This window comes from Alexandromys fortis, unplaced genomic scaffold, assembly GCF_014885135.2.
Source record: "Alexandromys fortis isolate MF-2015 unplaced genomic scaffold, M_Fortis_MF-2015_v1.1 scaffold_27, whole genome shotgun sequence".
In the NCBI taxonomy this organism is placed as follows: Eukaryota; Metazoa; Chordata; class Mammalia; order Rodentia; family Cricetidae; genus Alexandromys; species Alexandromys fortis.
Genome location: NW_026067952.1, coordinates 1,343,557 through 1,362,913, shown reverse-complemented (window position 1 = coordinate 1,362,913; position 19,357 = coordinate 1,343,557). Strand labels below are relative to the sequence as shown.

At 51.6% G+C, this 19,357-nt stretch overlaps 1 protein-coding gene across 1 annotated transcript in view; it reads right to left on the bottom strand.

Moving 5' to 3' along the window:
* Prex1 (phosphatidylinositol-3,4,5-trisphosphate dependent Rac exchange factor 1) overlaps positions 1-19,357 on the bottom strand; it is a 149,321-nt gene that overhangs the window by 82,555 nt on the left and 47,409 nt on the right. Inside the window, exon 2 of the mRNA XM_050151083.1 lies at positions 2,044-2,115. Coding sequence (XP_050007040.1) covers positions 2,044-2,115 — 72 coding nt within the window. The remainder of the gene's footprint in view (positions 1-2,043; positions 2,116-19,357) is intronic.

The following is a 19,357-nucleotide window of genomic DNA, read 5'->3' as shown; positions in this document are numbered from 1 at the left end:
GGGTTTAGAGAGAGCAGGGCCATTCCCAGAAAAGCCTGCACCCCAGAGTACATTAACAAGCAACAGTGGGTGAGGTTCTCCTGAGCCAGGCAGCAGCTGCACAGGCAAGTGGCAGACCTGGTCTGGATGGGCAAACTCACTGGTAACACCCCAATCTCCACAGGGAAGAAGCCATTCCTGGCCCCAATTTGCCCTTGAGAACTGAAAGCTCGGGGAGCAAGCACTGACATCCCAGCCAGCCAGCTGTGGAGGTGTCGGAGCACTGCTCCCTGCAGGCCATACCTGTAATCTTCAGACCTATCCGGCCACAGGACCATGTGCACCAGCAAGCGCATTCCCATGGCCCCACTCCCATAACAGCACACGGTGAAATGACAGGGCCGAGGGTCAGAGCCTGCTCCTCAGTCACTGCCAGACCTAGAGCAGCCAGAAGCCCACGTCCTGCTCCACCCTGGTGGGGACTGAGCCAGGGGAATCGTCTGGCCACTGCTCACTTGCCCTTCAGCCTAGTTCAGCTCCCGTGGCTGAACCTGGTTCTGCTGAAGGTGACATTCTAGACCTTGATGTCACACTCACTTTGTGAAAGGACTACAGAAGTGTCCGTCCCTTGACTGTATACCCAAAAGAAACGAGAAATGCCCACTCAAAAGACATACTGAGAAATGGTCAGAACAGCCCCTAGGGGAAACAGCATAGGAGACTAGATGTGGAACGGGCGCAGTGTGGATGTTACTGAGCCAGGGCTGCTCACTGCAACACAAACAAATTCCACAGATGTATGACGAAGGGCACCAGACACAAAAGAGTTTCTTGCTATAAAGTTTAAGAACAGGCAAAAACCGGGCTGCACATGGCAGCACACCCCTCTGATCCTGAACTCGGGAAGCAGGGGCAGGAGGTTCTCTTGAGTTCACAGTCAGCCTAAACTACAGCGCGAGTTCCAGCACAGCCAGGGCTACACAGAGAAAGCCTGTCTTTAAAAAAGACAAGACAAAAATAATCAATGGCAGTGGAAGCCTCATCAGTTGGGGGAGGGCTGGTTGGGAGGGGCGGTGAGCCCGCTCGACATAGATGCTCCCCTTGCCTTCACTGGACAAACCCGGGGGTGGTACAGCTAGCTAATCCCTCAGGACTTACATCCCTTGTTGAACGGCGGATAAGACCTGACAGAAAGGCAATTTCTTAAAGACTAACCATGTGCGATTTTAAGAGATAGTAGCGGCTTTCAAGCTCTAACATAAGTACATAATAAATCAGTATAATAAAATGTAAGAGCTCAGTGAATATCTGCTGATGGATGGACAGACGGACGGATGGACGGACGGATGGATGGACGGAGGGAAAGATAGATGAAGCAATAGGTCCCAGAGTATAGGCATCCCTTTACCATCCCCACCATCCCATCCTTTGGGACCCGCTGTGCAGTGGCAATGCCTTCCAGCAGATTAAAAGAGCAGGTCAGAATTCTTAACATGCATGTAACTGACAAGAGTCAGGACATTAGGAGGGGTCATCTCTGACCACAGAGATGGTGAATCCTGGGTACTCCAGATACACATAGCCCCTCATATCCATTTCCTCCTTGTCCAGGCCTTTCAGAGCACAAAATGAAAGGTTTCTAGAAATCGAGGTCAGAGCGCTGGCCAGCACAGGCCTCAGAGGCACACAGACGGCCCATTGATACTGCCCAGACTCCCCAGCGCCACAGCCAGAATGAAACCGGCCCAGTGACTCATGGGCCTGCCTTGATAGTCCGTGCCCACTGCAGGGGTAGGAGGGCGGCAGGAGGCACCAGGCTCCCAGGACACTCGGGGAGAGATTTTTCAGAGGCACCACAATGGACAGGAGGGGGTGAGAAGGTAGAATGGCTACACTGCGTCTGTACTGAGAATGGGGGCTGGGGTGCAGTCTCCCTCCCAAGGGAGGCCTTCTAGGGCTGCAGAGAGCAAGCTGCAGGTAGGAGGCAGGCAGTGCCCAGGAGCAAGGCCTCTGTTCACCTGGAAGGAGCAGGGCCAGCAGCCACAGCGATGCCCGAGCCCTCACCTTGACGTTCTCCTCTGTGAGGCCCTTCTCCACGGAGTCGGCCACATTCTGCCTGATGCGCTGCAGGAAGGCCTGTGAAGACAAGAGCAAGTAGAGATAAGTGGCCACACCCCATCCTGGACACCCCTGCCAGAGGAACACGGGTTCAAATGCTGACTAGGACCTGAGAGGTTGGATGGTCCAGGTACACGGGTAAGGACTTAGAAGAGGCGCCCATTGCTGACAGCCTACTTTCCTGGGCAGCCCCCGCCCCACCCCCTGCTGCTCAGTGAAAACCTTACTGAGCACCTGCAAGTAACACCCCAATCTCCACAGGGAAGAAGCCACTCCTGGCCCCAATTTACCCTTGAGAACTGGAAGCTCGGAGGTCCCACCTGTGTGAAGCTAACACAGAGCCCCACCCCCCACCCCCCAAACCTATAGTCTAAAGAAACACACTCATACCTGCATCCACACAAATACCTCACAGACCACCCAACAATGACCCCTTTCTGTAGTGTTTTCCCTTTTATGCTTTAAGATATTTATATGACTCAAACAAAAAATAAAATAAAATGTCAAAAACAGGACGCATCTCTTTTATACCTCAGCCCTACCCACTGAGGCCCTCACTGTCCCCATGGGAACCTCACTACGGTGTCCCAGATGGCCACACGCACAAGCATGTGCTCACATGCACACACATCTATTCTCACTGTCTCTTCTCTTCACACTAAAACAGAAGCACACGGGACACTCTAAACCGACTGAATGCTCACACAAGACAGCCACTGCCCTTCCCCTGCACATGGGGCCTGTAAGAAGATGGCTACCCAGAGTCACCAGACGGGATGATGGTGGGAGGGAGCCTGGGATGAAACTCCACCCCCTTCTGCATGTTGGACAGGCACTCTAGTACTGGGCTGCATCTCTAGCCCACACCCCTCCTTTTTTGAGAAAACAAATTAGGAATTTTTGTTGTTTGTCTATTTTTTGTTTGTTTGATCGCTTGGTTTTGGTTTCCCACCTGGCTTTTAAAATTAGGAATTTTTACATATCTCCTAATTAAGTTTCCCTTCCTCCCTCCCTGTACCCTAACATCCTTCCTTATATTTTGGCTGGCCTAAAATTCAATCCTCCTGCCTCCATATCCCTGGTGCTGAGGTTACTCCAGATGTGGCTTCTGGAGTGCTAGAGAAAGACCTGTCACTGGGAAGAAGTAGACGTCATGGGTTCAGCGTAAGAGTGGAGGAAACAGAGTGTACTGAGGAGAGATGGTGGGATGTAGGAAGAGAGGTGATGAAGTATGCCGAGGAGAGGTGGTGGAGTGTACCCAGGAGAGATGGTGGAGTGTACCCAGGAGAGATGGTGGAGTGTACCCAGGAGAGATGGTGGAGTGTACCCAGGAGAGATGATGGAGTGTACCGAGAGATGGTGGAGTGTGCCCAGGAGAGATGGTGGAGTGTACCCAGGAGAGATGGTGGAGTGTACCAAGGAGAGATGGTGGAGTGTACCCAGGAGAGGTGATGGAGTGTACCCAGGAGAGGTGATGGAGTGTACCAAGGAGAGGTGACGGCGGCTACAGAGCTTGGGTGGGACAGACAGCAGAGGAGGACCTACTGTGGAAGCTACAGGGATAGCTAAGGATGGAAAGGACATGGAGGAATAGAGAGACCCAAGTCAGAACCTAAGGGAAACCGAGGCTAGCTTCCCACAGAGACTTTGGGGCTCAGGATGTAAGGGCTGGCCCAGGTTAACTGGGCAGTGGTCACATAGAGACCCCTGGGAAAATGAGTTCATAGACTTGTCCCAGCCCAGGGGACCCATCGGCTATCAACCTGTCACATCTGGTTACAGTGTGGGCCCAAGGGGACTGAGCCAGGCAAGCGTGTGGCCTCCCTGTCTTGGGTTAATTAAGAGCATGTCCTATCCCACCACACTTGTCTAAGGAGAGATTCCCCACGTGCCAGGGAGACGGCAGAGACTGTGCTGGTATCGGGGAGGCAGAAGCAGGTGACAAAGGCGCTGCTGGTCCTTCAACTCTGCTACCAGATCCTTTTCCATCACCTGGACTGACACCCATGATGCCCTCATTAACGGGGTCATCATGTAGCTACACGGGCTGGTATTCACGGGCAGGCCACACGTGGAAGGTGACCCACAAGCCAAAGGGTCGTAGATCATAGTTCTGAACTAAACACCATCATTTCACTGATGAGCCTGAGTCTGTAGGTCCATCAGATTCCCAAAAGCACAGACATTAAGAACCCAATCTACAGCGCCCAAGCACACCCGACCATGGCCTTCTCAGTCCTAACTCCCCATGGAACCTCAGAGTCCACAATGACACCTCTGCCTCCAGGGGTTTCAGTCTCCTCACCCCTCAGGATCCCTTAAAAAGCCAGTGGGAGGGTGGAGTGGAGCCACACTGTCACACCTATCCTTGCCCCAAGACCTGGGCACACGCTCTTCCTGCTGACATGCTTCCTCTCCAATTCTGCCCTGAGCCAGCTCTATCTTATCCGTCACCTCCTCCAAGAAGTCCTCCCTACCCTCTGCAGTCACTACCTCCCTACATTGAATTATTTAAAAGTTGAGCTCAAACAACCTTTTAAGAATAAAATCAGTCACAAAAAAAAAAAAAAGAGTGGGGCTGGGATGGAATCTTAACCTCTAATTGTCAGGTTCAAAACCACTGGGTTTTGGGTTAAACCACAGATCTTCCTCCATTCTGCTGTGTGACCTCAGGAAAGTAAACCAGCTTCTCTGAATCTTAGTTTACTCTCCCCAAATATGAAGTGTGTGTGTGTATGTGTGTGTGTATACATGTGTATGTCAGTGTGTATGTGTTTGTGTATATGGCTTGTGTATATATGTGTGAAATGTGTATGTATGTGTCAGTGTGGTATGTATGTGTGTCAGTGTATATGTCTATGTATACTTGTGTTAGTACATATGTGTTTGAGTGTATGGTGTGTGTGTATATGTATGTGGTATGTATATATGTATGTGTCAATGTGTATGTTGTATGTATGCATGTGTGTGTGTCAGTGTGTAAGTATGTGTATGTCTATGTATACATGTGTATGTCAGTGTGTGTTTGTGTGTATGGGATGTGTGTATATGTGTGTGGTGTGTATATATGTATGTGTCAGTACTGGTATATGTGTATGTGGATATGTGTGTGGGTTGTATATGTATGGTGTATGTATATATGTATATGGGATGTATGTGCATGTGATGTGTGTATGTATGTATGTGTATATATGTGTGCTAGTGTGTATGTGTTCAAGCATATGGTGTGTATATATACGTGTAGTGTGTATATATGTATTGTCGGTGTGTGTGATATGTGTGTGTATATATGTGTGGTTGTGTGTTATGGTGTGTGTATATATGTGTTTGGTGTGTGTTGTAAATGAAATAGCATAAAGTGACGTAGGTCAGAAAGGCAGGGACTTCACACCTCTCACGCTGGACTCATTGGTCTCTCGTGGCCAAGAGCAGCGTCTGGTCCACAGCAGACACTCCAAAATCAACAGAAGGCAAGGGGACGGGGGAGAGCTTTCTAGAGGGTGCAGCAGCCAGGCCTGGGGTGCCATGGGAAGCTGTCTCCAGCCACCCAGACAGGGAGACAAAGGTAGCCCCGCCCAGCACAGGCGCCTGGCAGGAAGCATGAGTGCTGCTGGGCTGACCTAGATGGGGCTTCCTGTCCGCTTTCTTCACGGGAGCTGGACCTACTGCTATTGTGCTGGGACAATGGATGGCTCGGGCCACCCACGGAGGATGTGCACACAAGCCAACACAGGCACTGGGCACCAAAAACAGCTCGTGACATGGGAAGAATGGGCCAGCGGGGGCTCTGAGCCTGGTCATAGCAGCCCCAGTACCACACCAAGCCTGCAGGCAGTGCTGGCATCCTCTGTACTGATGGGGCTGCTGAGGGACCCAAGGCATGACGGCAGAGGAACACTCAGATGAAGGCAGTTCACATCTCGGGGACCTCCCTGAAGCAGGACACCATCCTGAGAAGCTCCCTACAGCTCCCCCAGGGCCCTGTCCACCCCTGGACCACCCAGTCTCTCAGCATCCATCCAGCCCCCTCATCCCAAAATGACAGCAATTATGGCATACATCAAGGATACAGTAAATGGTAGACTCATCACCACACAGATTGAGCACGCTCTAGCGAGGCGAGGGCTCCTCAAAGGCCAACCATGAAGCCAGGAGAGGTGGAACAGGCTGGCCAGGTGTGTTTAGGGACCTGGGGCACTGATAACAATCCATATCCTGATCTGTGCTGCAGTCACAGGTGACTGAGGACACAGGGTCCCAGCAGCATGGCAGGGGTGAGACTGTGTTAGCACCTGCCACATGGACACCAGGCTCAATTCTACACAGGTTTCTACCCTGCCTGTGCTCATATGCACCTATAAGCATCTGGGTCCTGAGGCTTCCTCCACGTGCAGGGCAGGGTTAACAGGTCTCAGCCGTGCCTGGCAAGAACTGGTCCACTAACAGATAAAGAACCTGAACAGGATACACTCTAGGCAAGTGGGAGGTGGTGGACTAGAAGAAGCCTGCTGGAGACAGCAAGCCCACAGTCTACCTCCTCCCCCCTTTAGCTGTGGCAGACATCACCAATCAATCACACTTACTTTCCTGCTCAACCATAGTTCTGGAAACTTCTGCATCAAAAGCCTCGCTTCCTAGAACCTCCACCTCTGGTCTTAGTGACCAGAAGGCAAGATGCCATCTCCCCACATGGCATGAGGCTTGAGTGGCCACCAGCCGACTTGCTCCACAATGCAAACACCTGTCTCTTGCTATGGAATAATCTTTGTGTACACTATGAAGATGTGTCTTTGCCAAGGAACCTTCTGATTGGTTTAATAAAAGAGCTGACTGGGCAATAGTTAGGCGGGAAGAGATTAGGTGGAGAGTCGAACTGACAGGATTCTGGGAAGAAGGGCAGAGTCACAGGAGTCTGAGGAATCTCGAGGAGACCCCAGGAGACACAGAGCGAGCAGGATGGGAAGTACATACATGAGATAAATGAGCCTCAGGGCAGCACAGGGATTAATAGAAATATATTAATGTAAGCTATAAGAGCTAGTTAAAAACAAGCTTAAGCTATCAGCCAAGCATTTATAATTAATATTAAGTCTCTGTGTGGTTATTTGGGAGAGCAGCTGGCAGGACAGCAAAGTTTGCATACAGCCTCTCTGTACTGTAGTAGGAGGCTGCTTGGCCGCTTATTCATTTCCCAGCTGCTGGTTCATTTCTGGGCCACCCAGACTCCCTAAATAACCGCACAGAAACTGTATTAATTAAATCACTGCTTGGCCCATAGCTTAAGCATATTTCTGGCTAACTCATATCTTAAATTAACCCATCTCCATTAATCTGTGTATTGCCACAAGGCTGTGGCTTACCAGGTAAAGTTCCAGAATCTGTCAATGGCGAGGCTACATGGCTTCTCTCTGACTCCACCTCCTTTCTCCCAGCATTAGTTTAGTTTTCCCTACCTTACCTCTATTCTGCTCTGGACAGGCCCAAGACAGTTTCTTTATTAACCAATGGTATTCACATCATGCAGAGAGGAATCCCACATCACTGTACTCCCATGCTTTCTGGTGTGCCTACTCCCAGGCAGGCCACTTCTCTGAATCCATGTGTGACTCTTGGGGATCCCAGCTGTTCCTTCCCTTATATAATCACAAACATGAGTGACTGTCTTAGTACATAGTACAATACTGCACCAGTGTCAAGTGTCCCCCTGTCAACAAGGCTCCCTGACACATCCCCAAGGTGCAGGGTGAGTTCTTCTGGGATGGTGACTACATCTGCCAGGTTGGGGTATATGAGTCCCCCTTGGGGACAGAGAGGCTGCCTGGCTCAGGTGTGCAAATTGCTCCAAGGTAAAATGGCTGGATAAAGATTAGGGATCCAGACTCCTGGCAATGAGCATCAAGCAGACATACAGCTTGACTGAGCCAAGTTTAAATAGTGGGCAAGAGCTCCCCTGACCCCGCACCCAGAAGGAAGCACACAGGTTCTCAATGGTTCTCACACCAAGGTCTCAGACCGCCGGGGAGGCCTTCTTGTCTGTCGATTCTACGAGGCAGACTGAGTTCTGGGGATGAAGAGACAGCACCTGTCACCCAAACCAAAACCTGAACATGGACAGTGGCTCCCACATACTGCTGGGACACACAATACATGTGTCTTTACGGTCCCCAGAGCTAGGGTCCAGCAGGAAGATAGGCATAATTGACTAGGGATGTCTGCCGCAGTTGCAGGGCTGAAGAGCCTTCCTCAGGAGTTACCCATCACAACCCAGACCAAAACCTGCCCTGGCCATGTGACCCTGGGAGAATGGGAATCTCCTGCCCCGTGCAAATCACTCAGTCCCAGCTTCAAGGCCTCCTTGACATCTGTCTCCATCTAGGCCCTGATGCTCACTGTTGGACACACACACACACACACACACACACACCATAAGAGGACTGTTAGTTCCTGAGGTTGTGCACAGAGCCCTGACCTCCAAGGCCTCTCCCTCACTGTCTGCTGCCAGACACAGAGCAAAGGTCCACTCACTACAGTCTCTGCCTGCATTACACATGGCCCATGATGTGACCTCAGGAAACCCCAGGCAGGGAGGAAGACTGGGAAGGAGGGTGAGAAACAAGAGAGAGAAGCTGGGACCTAATTGATGATCATGCCTGGAGCCCTGCTATTTTGCTTTTGGTTTTGAGACCAGGCCTTGGGTCTCTATATCACACAGGTTGACTTCAATCTCCTGGGCTCAAGGGATCCTCCTGCCTCAGCCACCTAAGCAGTTGGGACTGCAGGTGTATGCTATCACTGCCAGCCACTCTCCAAACTTTGTAGCACCAGGAGGGAGGTGCTGTCCCGTGTGCCCATTTTACAGAGCAGGGGAACTGAGAGTGCCAAGCTGTGAAGCATTCACTCAGCGCCACAGGCTGGGAGGCCGTGGTCTGACCTCAAGGTGAGAACCCAGCCCAAACGCTCATCTCCAGTGAGTAACTGCGAGCCACAGATGGCCCTGGCTCTCATAGCAGCCAGCAGCTGCCTGGGGACCCGCACCATCTGTCTGGAACCACTATCACAGCCTGGTGAGGATATAGGCCTCCCTGGAGATGCAGAACAGGGCAGAGCCCTGCGCTCATTCCTGGAGACAGACAATGGCAACTTGAGCTGCTGAGGGACAGGGGCCTCTGTCCCCAAGGACACCCAGACCTCAGCTGGGGTGACCTCACTCGACATATGGTGAAACTTGAGAGCTCTGGTGGGGGTACCCCTCGATCACACCAAGGACAAAGGAAGTGAGGTGCCTGTGGGACTCAGCCCCCACTGTGATCCATTGACCAAGGGCCCAAGAAAGCATAAGATGGTGAACCAATAGCACCCTGGCAGAAAATTCAGAATAAACCATCCCTTTAACAGTAATAGATCAGCCTTATAAGGCAGCAGAAGGGCTGCCACAGCCCACTCCCAGCAGACCCCCATAGCACCCCTTGAGCCCTGCAAAAGCCCCAGCCCTATGCACCACCCACTTACAATCCTAGTTTGGCTCCTAGGAAGATCATGAACCTCGTGCAAGCACAAAGATCTCATTTCCATGAATGACATGCTATCCTATCATTCAGGGGATAGTGACACCTTCCACCCCAGTCCAGGACAGTCACACAATGACAATTTCATGACACAGAAGTCCATTTAATGACCTGGAGAAAAGCCACCGACGATCCCTTAACCAGGACAATAACCAGGGACAGGGGCGCTCACCGGGTCTCATCTCATTTTCAGCTCAGTAAACTGTCTGGGCCTCACATAGGCATGCAAGGGCCCCAACCCTGAGCAATGCAGAGTGAGCACAAAGGTCTAGTTTTGCCAATGACACGAGAGTGGGCGTGAGCACGGTGGGCGTGAGCAGGTCATTCACCCCCTACTCCAGGCCTTAGTTTCCGCCTCTATAAAACATGGAAGGAGTAGGTACCTCAACTGCAGCAAGCATTTCAGAGGCCACCATATGACACACCACATGACACACAGGAGTGGCGCAGGCACACAATGTCCTCGACAGTGGGAGGGCTCCCAGCCCACCACAGCACTGTCTGCAGATTACAGGGGTCTCCAGAGAGCGGGAGCTGGGTGTGAACAGCTCCACGCAGTTTCCTGAGAAAGCTTTGGACACCGTCAATCACCACTAAGGAGTCAGACAGCCAGCGTGGCCACAAGTCCCATCCCAGCTGTTCTGCGTAAGCTTAGGCTTGTTTGTGGCACTGGAGGCTGAGCGCAGGACCCCGTCATTCTAGGCAAGCACTCTACCACTGAGCTGCACCCCAGCTCTGCGGTCAGTTTTTATTTTACGACAGAGTGATGGCTGCTATGCAACTGTCACCTTGACAGAATCTAGAACCACTGAGAACCCCTACACATGCCCGGTGAGGGACTATCTAGATTAGGTTGAGGCAACCACCGTTCCATCGGCTGGGGTCCCGTACTACATGAAAAGGAGAAAGCGAACTGGGGACAGCATTCCTCTCCAGGGGTCCTGACAGCAGATGCCACATGACCAGCCGCCTTGTGCTTCTGCCGCCAGGCCCTCTCCGCCATGATGGACTGTACCCTGGAACTGTGAGCCAGAATAAACCTTCCAGTCCTCAGGCTGCTGTTGTCAAGGTATTCATTCTGCTACAGCAACAGTTGAGTAACTGATATAGTAAGGTTCTATCAGGTTGTCCAGGCGAGCCTTGAACTCACTCTGTGGCCAAGAGGCATGGAACTTGAAATTCTTCTGCCTCAGCCTCTCAAATAGCAGAGGTCAGGTCCACACTACTAGGATTATTAGTACCTTTTGGAGTCTGTTTTCCAACCTGAACTTACTGTCTCGCCAAGTCTCCTGCAGTGACAGAGGAACAGTGTGGCCTGTCAACAGCAACAAAGCCACCTGCCACGCCCTGGACACCCTGCCCATGCCCAGCAGACTGCCCCTCCCTGTCCCAGCACCTCTGAGTCAATTCTGACTCTTTAGAAAAGGTGACCCACTCACTGCCAGGACTTCCTGGAACCAGCAGGCTATCTGTGGGAGTGAGTAGACAGAGTTGCTCAGCAGAGGGACTAACGGAGAGGCAGAGACAATCTAGTGTCTGAGCTACCCCATGAAGGGATGGGGAGCTCTGCAAGCATCTGGGTGAAAGGGCATTGTATCAGAGGGGATAACCTGTGCAGAGGCTCTGGGGCTTCCTAGACTGCCCTGTCTGAAGCACCCGACCCTCCACTCTTTCACTTCCTCCACTGTCACGCTGGCAGACAAATCCCACACCAGAGACGCTACTTCTGTTCTGTCAACCTGTTGGGTTGTCCATTTAGGCCGCTGTGGTGTGCCAGAGCCTAGGGTGAAGCTCTCAGTACACATGTCTGACCCATCAGTACCTCAGTACATGCTAGATGTGAGGATTTACACATCCGTCAGTCATCCATCCCACATACCTTCCACCCCATCTCCCTTCCAGGTCCTGATGAGAGGCACCCACCCTGCACCCCATCAAAGAGGAACTTGAAGCAAAACCCAAGTTGCTACAACCTGCTGTGAGCCATGCAACAGTGGGGGAGGAAAGGCCGCAGAGGGGAAGCAGCCTCTCCCCACATAGCCCTACCCATTCCTCCCCTGCCAGCCCTCACCCAGGGCCCACTCAGAGCCGGCTCTACAACATGTAGCCATCCTACGGCAACCCACACCCTGTTTAGGTGGGTTTGAATATCGGATATCCCATTAATGCTACAACCCCAGCCTCTGTGGGGAAAATGGGCACATGATTCTCCAAGTGCCCAATAAGGATGCAGATAGCTGGCGTTGAGGCAGCTACCACCTTCCCCCAGGGCAAGCTCCTTTAGTTTTCCCATGCAACGCACTCACTGCTGGCTTATCCCTCCTGCCTGCAGCAGTGGACAGGAGGTGAGACCCTGTACTACACAGACCCAGCTAAAGGAAACCCAAGGAGGCTTCCCAAACCCATGCCCGGGGCAGACATCACTAATGGAGCACAGACCTTTTCCTCATTGTTATCCTCTAGATCCACAATCTACCTTTGAATCCCTCTTACACAGACCCCAGCTCCTCCACCCCCCTTTCCTTTAAGCCCTTCAATTTCTTTTTCCTGTGAACAATGGGGTCACCACAGTTTAACTAAGACAAGGGTTCTCCACCACAGTTCCTTGACATTTGATTGCTAGGAGTTTCTGCAGGGATGGTTGGAAGCCATGTGTGGGGCATGCTCCCCTGATATGAGGGTAGGTAGATCCCTGCTATGGGAGCCATCTGGCGGATTCCCTGGCTTCCTTCCTGTAGTCAGACAACTAAACCTGCCTCCAGGTATTGTCTGGGTGCGAGCCACAGCCAGCTGACCCAGCTAACAAAACTGTCACTAGAATGTGTGTCAGGGGTTCAAGTGCTGGCTGTGCCCCAGTCTGCTGTGAACCACAAAAGCCTCCCTGGGCCTTGCCTCCCTTCTCTGAGGAATGGGAACAATGAACTCTATGTCTCAGCTCCATTCTCTGGAGAGTAGAGACACAGTGGCTCTAGTGGCTTCTTTTCAGGTGTGAAATAAATATCATTGCAACTGGCAGCGGTAATGGCGACACAACCCTGATACTCAAACCCACTAGGGTCACACTTCCTCGAGTCCAGGGGACTGCTATATGCAGAATGTAGAGATACACTTAAAAAAATACAAAGACCCCCCCTGCCTGCCCTGCCTGGACAGATGAAGTGGACAAAAGCACCCTGCAAGTCTCAGTCCCCAGCCTCAGTCACAGAAGCTTGCATAGCAGGTGGCTGGGAGCAAAAGTGACAAGCCCACAAGCCGGCAATGTCTGGGAACAGGCCTAATTTAGGTGGCATTTCCTACCGGAATGCGAGGACAAAGGAAAGCCAGTCACTCAAGGGTCCCAGAGCGCAGGGCAAGGCAGCTGGTCATCCTAGGGTCCCACTGCTCCTGCACTCTGGGACAATGGATGGGATATGCTGTTCTCAGAAGGTCTGACACTTGACATCTGAGACAATTGTTCTGGGATCCTCCCCACACCCAGGTCCAAGGGTTAAGTCCCCCCCTGCCCAAGTCCCTAAACAATTGTCCCTGGACCGACTTTAGTCCAGCCCCTCAGTCTACCAGGGACTGTGGAGAACCAGGAGACAATGCACAGAAGAGAGGGCGACAATAGTGGTGCTCCTAGCCAGACAGGAGGGGGTGGCCCATGTGACTGGAGGTTTTCTGGTTTGTTCTCTGCTGGGGCAGCTGTGACCCTGGGGAGGGGAGTCCAGGGTATCCGAAGCTCCCAGGTGCGGAGCAGGTCTCAGAACAGACCAACAGGGTTGCTTGGCTAAGCTCGGGTGTGAGTAAAGTTCCCACAACTTCCCCGGCATAGCCTCCTTCCACCAGCCTCACCCCACTGAACAGAAGACATGAGTTCGAGGCCAGCCTGGTCTACAAGAGTTAGTTCCAGGACAGGCTCCAAAGCTACAGCGAAACCCTGTCTCAAAAAAACAAAATGAAACAAAACAAAGAAAAGTGTATGGGGAGGAAGGGAGTGAAAGAAGGCCAGAAGCCCCCTTTCCCTCGGTTTGCCTCCAATCAATTCCAAGGCCCACTGATACAGGATACAGGAAACACCATATGCCAACCTGTGATCTGGAGTGATCCGCCCTTTCTGAGACTTTTGTTTCCTCATCTGTTCAATGTGAACAGTGCTGTAGTCACAGCTCGAGACCTGCTGCCTTGGGTTTTGAATGTGGGCCAGCCACTGGCTCTCCAGAGAAAGTGACTGATACCAGAAAAGTGACAGAAGACTTGAGAGAGGCCCTGAATGTGGCCTAGACAAGCGGGCATGATGTGGCCAAGCAGGAACAATGAGAAACCAAAGCAGGAGCATCAAGCAGATACCAAAATGAGGCTGAAGAATCGGCTTGGTGGGCATCTAGGAACACTGTTCCTGACACGCACAAAGGCACTGAGGCAGCTGTGGCCCACCCGTGTTCAGAGTACAGCGAGGATGACTCACAGGAGCAAGGGTGAGCGGAGGAGGAAATGAACCCAGAGCCCAGCAGGAGCCCAGCAGGCAGCACCCTGTGGACCAACATAGGGTCTTTGACTTTCCGCTGAGTAAGGCAGGAGTCACAGAGCAAATAGGCAGGAGAAGGATCAGGCTGAGCATGGAGGAGGGGGGCTGGGAAGAGACAATGGCAGACTGAAAACTAGGTTCTGGTATTCTCAAGGCAGAGCCCATGTGATTTATAAGGTGGAACACAGGAGAGGAGAGGGCATGGAATCTGGCTTCCTGGCCTCTGGCCTCCAACACGGCTAGGCCAGAGTCACTTTTACAGAAATAGGGCAGGCTGTGGTCTGGAGGGTGTCAGGTAGAAAGAGTCCAATCTGAGGCATTTTAAATCTGGTGGTGGAGATGGGGCCCCTGTTGGCAAATGCCTAAACAAGATCGAGTTGGCTACAAGCATGCTTGGAAGAGAGGTCTGTGCAAGGCGACCTCAGCAGGCACCATCAGGGCAGGTTGGTGGAGGAGCCCACTGGGAACTGAAGCCAAGAGCCGAAGAGGTAGGCTGGGCAAGCAGGGGTGGGGGTGTGAAAGCTGCCATTTGCTGTGCCCTCTGCCTCCCCCAAGGCGCCACTCCCTGTGCCCCATCCACTATGGATGGGGCCCAGAAATAAGGGCAGGGTGGCTTCCGGGATTCAGAGCTCTGATTCAGAGGTTCGAATCCCAGGGTTGTCTCTTCTATGCTGAGGGACCCTGAGTTGCTATCTTGTCTCCATGCCTTAGCACCTGAACAAGACGACGGATATTTGGGACGGTGTCACATCTCCTCAGGCCCAGTTTCACACAGAAGCTGGAGAGCCAGAAGCGGTTTAGCCAATGGGCTAAAACAACAGGCCAGCCCAGGTCTGGTGCAGGCTGCCCTGCTGGGCTTTTCCATGAGGTCAGAGTTGGACTCAAAGGAAGTTGTGCAGGCTTCTGCTACCACCCCATAGTTTGGTGCTGTGGTCTCATTCCTGGGGACAGAGCTTAAGCAAGATGCAAAACCTCTACCTTGTGGGCAGGTACAAAGCAGGAGAGGGGCAGGAAGGCAAGGAAGGGCTGCTTTCCATGCTATAGCCAGGAAGGACCCCAGACAGAGAGACTAAAGAAGGGAAGAAACCTTCTTCTCCCAACTGTGGGGAGCCCAGGCCAGGCAGCGGGAGAGCAGGTGCAGGGGGTCTGCAGCAAAGGCCTGCTTGATGTGTGAGCAAGGCAGCAAAGCAGGACCGAGGAGCAGCCAACGGCCTCAGGGATGCAGGTCGGGGATGAAAAGAGACACCAAACCACGAGGGAGGGAAACAAAAGACTGTTCTAAGCAGGACAGGGTAACCCTAAGGAAGAAGGACTCTGTACCAAATGGCATGGAAAGATCCCCTCCAAGCCCCTCAGAGTCCTCAGTGTGCAAGGCAGAATACATCCTCCACCTTGGGCAGTGCCAATGGTCCCATGGTGGCAGTAACTAGGGACCCCGTCTTCCCTCCCTCACATCATGAGTCTTCTTGTCTCCATGTATGAAATAAAGACCTGAGACCTGCCCAGCCTTGGGGGTCTAATGTGTGATGCTAGAGCTGGACCATCCAGACCCCAAGTTAAGGACTGCTCAGACAGCGCCACCCAAAAAGCCTCCCTGGCTACAGCATCTACTAAGAGAACCATGTGGGCCCCATGTGGGCCCCACTCCGAAGCAGCCCCATACAGGCTCTCTGTCAGCCAAGGGGTCCAAGGAGGTAGCACCCGGCAACCAGACACCTGCCTAGCAACAGTGTGATGGGATGACAGCTGGACTCCATGGCAACTGCAGCTGGGGCCCCAGAGGCCACATACGGCTTTTGGAGGGCGCGGGAAGGGGCTCACAGTCTCAGCTCTAAGGCAACATGACTCACAGGGCCTCACAAGTCCAGGGGATTCTGAATCGCAGGGCACAGAGCATGGGACCAGTCTGAGCTGCACGCCTCATCTCGGAGCTCTGGAGCACAGTGCCTGCATGGTCCACGGGGTATCTCTAATCACCCAGCCTCCCCTCTAGAATGCAGATCAGTGCCTCCAACACACGTGCCATCACCATAGTAGTATATAAAAAACAAAAATAATAGCAGCAAACACAGGCTGTGGAGTCTAAGAGTCAATGTTTCATTTAATTTCCCCAACAACTTCCTGTGGTAGCAGCTACTAGTCCTCTCCTACAGACTCAGTAACATTAGTCCTCTGCGCCAAAGACCTTCGGAGAGGCCATTCACCAGGAGCTAAGCCACACCACAGATGGGTCCTGGCTGAGGCCGGCAGCTCCCATCATCATCCTCTTCCTCTTCCTCTTGGCTGTCAGCATTCCAGATCCCACAGTCAAAGACACTCAGGGTCCCCAGGACTAGGACACCAACGACTACAGAAGCCATGTATCTGGGGAAGGAAGGAGGCAAGTCCTGTAAAGGACAAGAAGGAGAGGAAGTAGAGAGGGCGGACACTGGTCTAAAAGGGTGTCCACCTCTCTCAAATCCGCGCCAAGGCAAAGGTGGAGACAGGCAGTTCAGCTTTCGTTGGAGAAATCAAACATGCAGGTTCTTATAGCATTTTCCAGCGTCAAAACCCTTGCTAGTTTGTATTATAAAAATGTCTAAGAAAAGGCAAAGAAACGAGAAAAGCTGAAACGATTTTGAGAGAGAACATTGGGACTCCCACGACTCAATCTTCAGAATGACTGTGAAGTCATAATAATTATGATGGTACACAGTATTAGGGGAAGGGCGTGGGTCCATGGAAATGAGCAGACATGTAAGCAGGCTCTCACGAAGGCAGGATGCAGCTAATCAAAGACGTGAGAGGAAGCCAACAGAGAAAGGTGGTCTTCAACAAACAGACACAAAGTACAGACGAATGAATCTCCTCCAACAGCACGCTTCACACAAAAGAAAATTGATAATGGCTCACACAGGCTCGAGGCGTGACTCCGTGGGTAAAGTGCTTGCTGCACAGGCATGAGGACTCAAGTTCAGATCCACAGCACACACGTAGGAAGCCAGGCCTGGCAGCACACACCTAAAACCCCAGCACTGTGGGGCATAAACAGGGAGGTCCCGGGGTCTCACTGACTGAGCCAGCTAGCCAAAACAGCAAAGTTCACGTTCAGTGTGAGATTCTCCCAAAAAATAAAGTAGAGAAAGATAAACTAAGTTAGCTAAAGTTTACCTCTGGCCTCCACAGGTAATGCACAGGCACGCATACCCACACATATGTACACATACCATGTGTGCATACATCACACGCATAAACCCAGTCACCACATACATATACACTCACACAGCACATACACACATACCACACACACACATATACCATGCCCACATAAATTCACATTTAAATGCAAATTTTAAAACCAGGAAGCTTAAAAAAGAAAACAAAGGGAAAATATTTTTGCGGCCTGAGGTAAAGCGAAGTGACATCAAATCACTTGTAAGTGACATTCAGAAGCACAAAGGAAGATAAGTGCTAAGTCAGCATAGAAACTGTTTTTTTGCTATGCAGAAGCACAGCTAAGACAATGGAAAACAAGCTAGGGCTGGGTAGGGGAATGCATAAATGACATCGCAGCGAGGGACTGGAGCTCAGACCATACCCCTAACCTTAACGAAGAAACCAAATGACCTAACTTCAAAACTAGTGTCTTATGTGACTTCTCCTGGGGATTCACACAGAAATGCCTAACTCCAGACCGGCAGTCAGATACCAAAAAAACACCTCCCAACCCACGCCCAGCTTGATAAACCAATGAGTTCATTAGGGTACCTTCCAAGAGCAAGGGTGACCCCCAAACAGCCACATGATGCAAAACCCCATCCCAGCCTGCATAATGACTCACAGAAAAAAGCTGTGCCACGGGTGTCCCCATCCCAGCCACCCTTCCACCTCTGTGCATCGCAGTAGCTGCAGATCATGCGCAGAGGCAGGAGAGAGCTGTGGCTAGAATCCCGTGGGGTGGGAGGATCTGAAGGTTTTCTCTGCTCTCAAGACAGCCTTGTGCGAGGAGTCATAGCTACTGTGACTTAGTCAACTTTTTTATTTCATCGATCTGTTTATTTGGTGGGAGCGTGCAAGCAATGGTGCACCTGTGGAGGTCGAGGTCAGAGGACAGCTTGGAGGAGTTGGGGGCTTAAACTCAAGTCACCAAGCTTGGAGACAAGCGCCTTTGCCCACTAAGCCAGCTCCTTAGTCCCAGCTACTCTGATGCCAAGATGGCACCAGCTATGCATGTCAGCCTGGAGGTCAAGGTTCTACTAAATAAGCAGAAACATGAAGCTGCAATAAAAAATCAGTCTTGAACACACGGCTATGCAAAAACGATATGAGAGCAAAAGATAGGCACCTGAAAAGCTACTCAACACCACTGGTGAGGAAGAGACAAAAAAAAAAAAAAAAAAAAAAAAAAGAAACCCACAACTTGGTACTTCTTCATGTCTATCGGAAATGACTTAAAAGGCAAACTGACAATATCAAGTGCTGTCAAGAACGTGAAAGCACCAATCTCTCAGATTCCACTAGTGGGAAACGAAGAGTGCCCTAGCACCTTTGCAAAGCCACCTGCAGCTTCACATGGCGCTAAAAATGCATATTCCACACAACCCAACAAGTCTGCTCCTGGTGTTTATTCCTGAGAGAACTCGTATTCATGGGCTAGCTGTGCGCACACGCTTATCAGCAGACATCCACATCACTCAGTGACGGAGAAGGCCTCTATGGCCCTAGATGAGTCAAGAGGCTGCAACACATTGAACCATGGGATGCTGCCGCTCTAAAAGGAACATGCTGACACACGGACACCCTGGTTGAACCCCAAGTGTTTCACGCTGAGCCTCAAAAGGCTGCATATCAAATGAGTCCCCTTGTGAGGACAGCATAGGGACTATTTTTTTCATGACACTGTCTACAGTGAAATACATATGTTCTAGAAGAAACAAAACTATAGGGCATAAGAAACAGATGAGTGGCTGTGGGGGTGAAAACAGACCCGAGGGGTGGGTCCTCAGAGGAAACAGAAGGTTTGTGGATGACAGAGTAGTTCTGTACTAGCTGTGGGACAATGGTTTTACCCTGTAAAGATTTGTCTCTTGTACTCGTTTAATAAAATGCAGATTGGCAAGTAGCCAGGCAGGAAGTAGAGGCGGTGCAATGAGAACAGGAGAATTCTGGGGAAAGGAAAGCTCAGTCTGCAGTTGTCACCCAGACAGAG